General features: G+C 55.2%; 2 protein-coding genes across 2 annotated transcripts in view; one reads left to right on the forward strand and one right to left on the reverse strand.

Annotated features, from left to right (window-relative positions):
• The first annotated feature begins 34 nt into the window (after positions 1–34).
• On the forward strand, positions 35–2,653 carry LOC102257331 (bone marrow stromal antigen 2). Its single transcript, XM_005873921.2, has 5 exons — positions 35–413; positions 1,437–1,509; positions 1,769–1,850; positions 2,122–2,273; positions 2,475–2,653. The coding sequence occupies exons 1-4, from the start codon at positions 111–113 to the stop codon at positions 2,252–2,254; spliced, it is 591 nt and encodes a 196-aa protein (XP_005873983.1). The 5' UTR covers positions 35–110; the 3' UTR covers positions 2,255–2,273; positions 2,475–2,653.
• Positions 2,654–5,584: 2,931 nt separating this feature from the next.
• Positions 5,585–7,123, reverse strand: part of LOC102244144 — an 8,893-nt gene continuing 7,354 nt past the window's right edge. The window contains exons 2-3 of the mRNA XM_005873885.2: positions 6,638–6,923; positions 5,585–6,519 (exon numbers count right to left, since the gene is read on the reverse strand). Of these exons, the coding sequence (XP_005873947.1) occupies positions 6,131–6,519; positions 6,638–6,923 (675 nt within the window). The 3' untranslated portion in view covers positions 5,585–6,130. The remainder of the gene's footprint in view (positions 6,520–6,637; positions 6,924–7,123) is intronic.

Genomic DNA, 7,123 nt, shown 5'->3' on the forward strand with positions numbered 1-7,123 from the left:
CTTTTCATTGGTCAGCATAGATCCCATGCTAATAAGGGGGCAGCTCCAGCAAGTAGAAAGTTCCAGCTCCCTTTCCTGACTCCCTCCCAAGCTTCCCTGTGTCCCTCTCGATGGCACCCACTTCTTACTGCTATTCCCGACTGCCCACGGGTGAGTTCCAAGAGAACCTGGGGGACCGCAAGCTGCCAGTGCGGGTGGGGATCCTGCTGGGCCTCCTGGTGATAGTGGTGGTCGGTCTGTCTGTGGCAGTAGGCGTTTTGGCTGCCAAGGCCAATAGCCCAGCTTGCAAGGATGGCCTCCCGGCTGAGCAGGAGTGTCGAAACATCACCCACCTCCTGGAGCAGGAGCTGACCCAGGCCCAGGAAGTCTTGTGGGGAACTGAGGCCCAAGCTGCCACTTGCAACCAGACTGTGGTAAGTCACTGCCCCTCCTAGAGAGGGCCCTGTGCTTGGGGGATTTTCAGGGTCTGGGTGCTTGGGGACCCCCAGCGTCGAGGTGGAGATGGAGATAGACCTTGAAACTGCCCCTAGGCCCCTGCATGAGGAGCTTGAATTTCCCCACCAGGGCTTTGGGGAGCTCTAAACTCCCTCTGGGGTGCCAGTGTGGGACCCCAGAGCACCCAATAAGGGGCCTCAGTATTCCCAGTAGGATGTGGATGAATCTCCAAACTCCAGGACATTGGTCTAAGGGAGCTGGAAGCTCCCCCTGGGCACAGTCTTAGGGAAGCAGAAATCCCCTCTGGGGTTTGGGATGGGGACCCCACCAGCAGACTCTGATTAAGGCAGGGTCTTTTTTTTAAATTGATTTTAGAGAGAGAGGAAGGGAGAGAGCAAGAGGAACATTGATTGTTGTTCCACTCATGGATGCATTCATTGGTTGATTCTCAGTATGTGCCCTGACCAGAAATAGATCCCACAACCTTGGCATATTGGGATGATGATCTTACCAACTGAGCTAGCTACCTGGCCAAGGCAAGGCAGGGGCTCTTGATACCTCCACTGGATCCCTAAGAGGCAGCATTTTAACTGGGATCTTGATATGGGGGTCCTTGAAACTCCCACTGGACATCTAAATTGGGTTCAGAAATCCCACTGTGTTCTGGGTTTGAGGTGATGTCTAACTCTTCTTGGACAATAGCCCAGAAGATCCGGACATTTCTCCTAGGCTTTGGGCCAAGAGAGCCCCCAAATTCCTAGGGAGGGGGGACTTGAAACTCCTATTTAGTGGATCACATCCTGGGAGGGTAGGAGGCTGTGGCCATTCTTCAGGGTGGAGACAGGTTCAGAGAGGGTTGGCAGGAATCCTGAAAGGGGCTTGGGCCTGAGCCCTCTGACTCCAGGGCCTGGAGAGGGGGTCAGGGCCCAGGAACAGCAGCCAACCCCACCAGGGACAAGAACCCCAGTTTGCAACACCCTTACTCTTCCCCGGCATCCCAGGAGACCCTGAAGATTTCCCTGAAAGAGAAGGCTGGGCGCCACAAGCAACAGGAGCTGGTGCAGAAGCTTCAAGGTGAGAAAAACACAGGCCCGGTTGCAGTCAGGGAGTTTGCAGGAGCCGGTCAGGTATTGAAGAGGAGGGAGGGGGAGGGCCTCAGGATTGGGGTCCGGCTAGAGGGACAGGACCCAAGCCAGAGGAAGTAGGAAGGGGCGGGCATGCCACACTTCCAAGGTGCACTGGCTCAATGGTGGGCTAGAAGCGGGATCCTGTCCGGGGGTGGGGCCAGCTGAGGGGCGTGGCTACGGTGCTGACTCACTCTGTCCCTCCTTAGAGGAGATCAAGACATTGAATCAGTCGCTGCAAAATAAATCGGCGGATCTGCAGGACGTATACGCGGAGCTGGAGCATCTAAGGTCAGGACACCCACCCACCCCAGGCCACGCCCCTTCCTCCTTCCAACCCCAAGACCTAGGATCCCCTGTGGCTCTGAAAATTCCCATTGTCCTGGGGACAGATTTGGAGCCCCAGCCTGGTCCCTCCAGTCACCCAACTCTGGGTGGCAACCGGCCACTCCCCTGCCCAGTGACCTGGTGGGGAAGGAGAAGAGATTTTGAGGGGCTTTGAGCCCAGCACCAGTGCAGCCAGACCTGGGAGCTTCCTGAGTTGTCCCCATCTCCTCCTCAGAAAAGAGAATGAGGCCTTGGTCTTCGGCAAGGGCCCCACCAACGCCAAGAGCCCCCCCAACTCTGGGATCACCCTCCATCTCTCTGTGGCCACCGTGCTCCTGTCCCTGAGCCTCCTGGCTCTGCTGGTCTGAGATCCCAGGAAGCCTTTCGGTGAGGAGGGGGCTGGAGAGGGATGGGAGGAGTTAGGGACAGTCAGGGTCTGGGGTGGTGGCCTGCCTGTGGGGAGGGGGCTGGGGGCTGGAGAGAGAGGAATCGCAGTGAGGAGCTGTGGGGCAGAAACAGAACAGTGGGGACCAGCTATGTTATCCTATTAACCTTGTCCGTTGACTGTGACTGTTCCCTTCTGATTAGGCACATTCTAACCTGGCTGAGAGCTGTTCGCCCAGAGACAAGGGGATTAACCTCAGAATGCCGTCCAGGGTGCTTTTCAGAGAGTTTCCTGTCATCTTGGAAAGATAACAACCTGGTCCCAGAGAAGCTCTCTCCCATTTGGCCTGCAATCCACCCTAATAAACTTTCATAGGACTCAACCCTGTCTCTGCTTAATAATTGACTCAAGGAGTGACAGGCACCCAGGCCCATCTGTGTCAGGTTCAGAGGGAGGGGTCCAGGCAGGCGTGGGGTGAGGCTCATGGAGGGGTTGGGGCAAGTTCTGCCTGACTCATCCTTGTTGTCCTTTAGGCCACCACCTGGACTCGCCTGTTTCCCCCTGGGTTTTCCTGACCTGGCAGTTCTGAGGGGCAACATGGCTGTGGGGAGGGGACGGTGAGGGGGAGGCCGGGGGCCAGGTGGCAGGGGGTGGTTCATGGGGGAGCCATAGAGGTGGGGACGCATCAAAGTTGGCCCAAAGCTGCACCCACCCCCCACACCTCCAAGCTGGGCAGGTGATGAAGTGGGAGGGGGCACCTGTTCTTTGCTGTCATGGTTTCTGGAAGGTAACTTCTTCTGGGGTCTTTGGGTTCCACAGAATAAGCCTCCCCTTTTGGGGAAGGAACTTACTCTGTAGTTCCTGGAGGATCACTGTGTCAGTCCCAAGCACCTGGGACCCCTTGATGTCTACACCAGCCTCCTTGCTCCAGAATGTTCCCAGAAGCCCACAGGGTTTGGTCAGGTACCACCCCACTGCCTACCCAGCCCTCTTTTCTGATGGATTCACCCTAAAGGACTGTCCACCCTTTCCCCACCCCCATCGGTGCTACTCAGTGCTCAGCATTCTAGTCTTATCTCCTCCCCCAGCTCCTGATGCTCTTGCTCCCCATCCCTTTCCATGGAAATGGAAGCTGTGAGGAGAAGGACATCTTGTCATGGTCTCCATCCCCTCCCATGGAAAGTGCAGGGCTGGCCCCGGTGGGTGTGGCTCAGTTGGTTGTGCACCTTCCCAAGCACCAAAAGGCTGCCAGTTCAATTCCTGGTCAAGGCACAGGCCGGGGTTGCAGGCTCCTTCCCGGGTAGGGGGCATGCAGGATTCAGCCAATCCATGTTTTGCTCTCACATAGATGTTTCTCTCTCTTTCCCTCTCCCTTCCCCTCTTCCCTCCTCTCTCTCTAAAGAGCAGTTAAGCCGTAACTGGTTTGGCTCAGTGTATAGAGCGTCGCCTGTGGACTGAAAGGTCCCAGGTTTGATTCCGGTCAAGGGCATGTACCTTGGTTGCCAGCACATCCCCAGTGGGAGGTGTGCAGGAGCAGCTGATCGTTTCTCTCTCATCGATGTTTCTAACTCTCTATCCCTCTCCCTTCCTCTCTGTAAAAAAATCAATAAAATATATTTTAAAAAATAAAAATAAAAAGCAGTTCAGCCCTTGCTGGGTAGCTCAGTTGGTGGGAGTGTCCTCCCGGTATGCCAAGGTCACGGTTCAATCCTCAGTAAGGGCACACACAAGGGTCATTCAGTGAGAGCATGAATAAGTGAGAAAACAAAATGATGTTTCCCTCCCTCCCTCTCTCTCTAAAAGCAATCAATCAATTTAAAAAAATCAATTTAATAAAATAACAGCAGAATGTGTGGGGCTGGGATTCAGACCTGGATCTGCAGAGACACCCAGGCCAGGCATTAGTCACAATGTACCTCCCTCCTCCATCCCCCAAATTCTTACTCATCCTGCAGAGCCCACCCCCAGAGAGCCTGCTTCTCCAAAATGGAGGCCTCCATCCTGAGAGACCCTTCACCCACCCTCCTGGGTCCTCACCTGCCCCCTAATTCCTTCCTCTCTCTTATCTTACTTCCTCCAACTTCTGCTGGAATCCCGACTATTGTCCATGAAACTTCCTGTGCATGGCACTGGGTCAGGACCCCTGTGTCTGCCCAAAATTCTGCACTGCCCTCAGGTCCCGCAGTCCCCAGATGAGGTGGTCAACCACCCAGGGACCCCCAAACACATCCCTGCCACAGGCTCCCCTGGCCCTTCTGTCCCCTCCCTTCCCCTGCTCACAACTCCCCACCCTCCCAGACCATTTCTCTGTGCAGGGACCTTGTCAATTTCCTTCCTGCCTCACTCTGACACTCTAGGGCAGGTTTCTCCACCTCTGCACTGTTGGCATTTGAACTGGAGTGCTCTCTGTGATGGGGGCTGCCCTGAATGGGAAGGAGGTCAGGGTATCCCTGGCCTCCCCCCACCAGGTGCCAGACCCTCCTACCCCCAGGTTGTGACAGGAACTGCCTTCAGATATTATCAAGTGTCCCTGGGGGTCAGAATCATATGCTGTGAGAACCTCTGCTGGAGAGGGCCAGGCTGGGGCGCCCCTCCCCCCTTCTGTGTCCCCAGCCTGCAGGAGGGCTCAGTGGGAGCCCCCAAGGTCCCTTTACTATGACTGAGTCATGTCACTCCCCACCAACCTCATGTAGCAAATGAGGACACAGGTCCAGAGAAGTCTCTGCACTTACTCAGGGCTCTCAGCTGCTCAGGTGATTGGACCCTTGCCTTCAGCAAGTTCCCTTGATTTCCAAGAAGCAAACCCTTCCACAGGCCACATGACCTCATCACTTCCCCACCTCCCCTCCTCCACTCCCACTCCCAGCTGGGGCAACCAGAATGTTCCAAAAACAGTGAGGACAGCCCCAAAGCCCAACAAGATGAATTTGACCTGTTCAATGTCTCCCTCCAAACCTCGACACAATGGCCCAATTATACACTTTTCTCCTTCCTAAAAATGCCCACTTCCCCTCCTGGCTGTGGCCAACTGAGCCAGGGGTTGAGAAGTCAGGACTCATGTCCTGCAGGTCTGTAGGGGTTCCAAGTCCCACAGGAATCTGGCAGTGACCAACGACTGCTGTGTGTTCCTGGACTAAGACTTGGCCTCTCTGGGATCTGATTTCTTCATGTGGAATAAAAGGGAGGGGGGTCCAGGGTGGGGAGTCAGGACCTGAGATTCTAGTTCACAGTGTTTTCTCAGCTCACATTTCCTGCCCAGCCACTGCGTGCGAGGACCCAGGCTGGGGCAGTGGGAACCAGGCAGATGTTGTTATGGACCAATGTTCGCGAGAGTAAGACCACCAACTCCAATTAGGTCTTAAGCAGCAAGTGAGGATTTATTGAAAAGCTGGCCAGTGGCTGCCGTAGGCATGTTCTCCTACCACAGCGCCGACCCTGGTTCCATGCCAGCCTTTTATTCCCCAAAACCATACAACGGTTGGCTAAACACACACAAAGTTACCTGGGATACACTGCCCCGTTACCAAGGTATTCATTAATCAACTTGCCCAGTTGCTCTAGCTACTAATATCAACTTGCCCCATTTCTCTAGCTACTAATATCAACTTTCCCCATTGCCCCAACTACTAATATTAACTTGCCCCGTACCCTAACTACCCTCGACCACAGTTGGTTCCATTTCCCCAGTACAAGAGGGGCTTAACTGTAACACTCCCTACTGGTCTTTAAGGACAAATTCAGACCCTGGATTTGTCGCTAGTATCCACTAGCTGAGATGGGCTCCCCCCCACCTGCATGGTTAAGGAGAGAATGCACGAAGTGATTCCTGTTGTACATGCCCACCAAGTCCTATTTGGGGCTACCAGGTACCAGGGGACCCCCCCCTCCCCAGCTCTCCTCTTGGGGTTTGGCTGCAATTGCCCTGGTAGGGGGAGTCACCTAGTGAGTAATTGGCTGAGGCTACACATAGCCCTGTGCCAGAGATGTCCCCAAGGGTGAGCCCCCTCCTCCTGTGTCCCCATGGACAGAGTCCTGGTGTCTCCTGGTTCGTGGAGACATTTTGGACGTCCTGGTCCGAGTTCCCCAGGCAGCTGTCAGGTTGGGAGAACTGTTGTTCAGGAGCTGGAAAGAGGCCTCTAGCGAAGAGAAGATGTCCGCCCTCATTATAGGTCCTTGGGGAACAGGCCATTTCAGTGGTGATGGTTCCGGTACCGGCTCCACCTCTGGGCTTGGGCTCACGACGGTGGTCTATGCAGAAATGGGCGATGAGGTAGGGATCTCCTTGGGAGCTGGCGTCCCCTGGACCTCCGGCCGCCTCACAGGTGCCAGCGGCCCGATGGGGTTGAAAGGCCGAGGGGTCTCTCACCTCTGGATCGTGAAGAGCACCCCATGGTCCGGTCCTCCTTCACTTGCGTAAGGTGAATCCAGTGCTTCTTACCAGCTACCTTAACTGCTGACGGGGTGGTGAGGACTACGGTGTAAGGACCATCCCACAGTGGTTCGAGTCCTCCGGGCTGGTGCCGCTTGACCCAGACGAGGTCTCCCGGCGAAACCTGATGTCCCCTGGGCTCCTCCTGCTGTTCAGTCTCTCGGTGAGCCTCTTTCACAATCCTTTGGGCTGTTGTAGCAGCTTGCTGGAGTGCCTGCAAAGACTTAAGCAAATTACAGGCAGAGAGATGGGCGACTTCCTCCTCCCCCAACCTGGGCACCAATGGCGGTGGTCACCCAAACATTATTTTCAATCCTTGTACATACGGGGTGCACCTAGCTCTGAGGAGAGCAAAAGGAAGGAGACTTACCCAGTTTTCGCCAGTCTCTAATTTTAACTTAGTTAATGTTTCCTTTAAGGTCC

Source organism: Myotis brandtii, unplaced genomic scaffold (assembly GCF_000412655.1).
Source record: "Myotis brandtii unplaced genomic scaffold, ASM41265v1 scaffold421, whole genome shotgun sequence".
Taxonomy (NCBI): Eukaryota; Metazoa; Chordata; class Mammalia; order Chiroptera; family Vespertilionidae; genus Myotis; species Myotis brandtii.

Excerpts from the sequence above, each read along its gene's own strand:
- LOC102257331 (XM_005873921.2), top strand. The coding sequence starts at position 111 with ATGGCACCCACTTCTTACTGCTATTCCCGACTGCCCACGGGTGAGTTC. Across the intron at positions 414-1,436 it reads CCACTTGCAACCAGACTGTG|GAGACCCTGAAGATTTCCCT; the intron begins GTAAGTCACTGC and ends CCGGCATCCCAG. Across the intron at positions 1,851-2,121 it reads GCGGAGCTGGAGCATCTAAG|AAAAGAGAATGAGGCCTTGG; the intron begins GTCAGGACACCC and ends TCTCCTCCTCAG.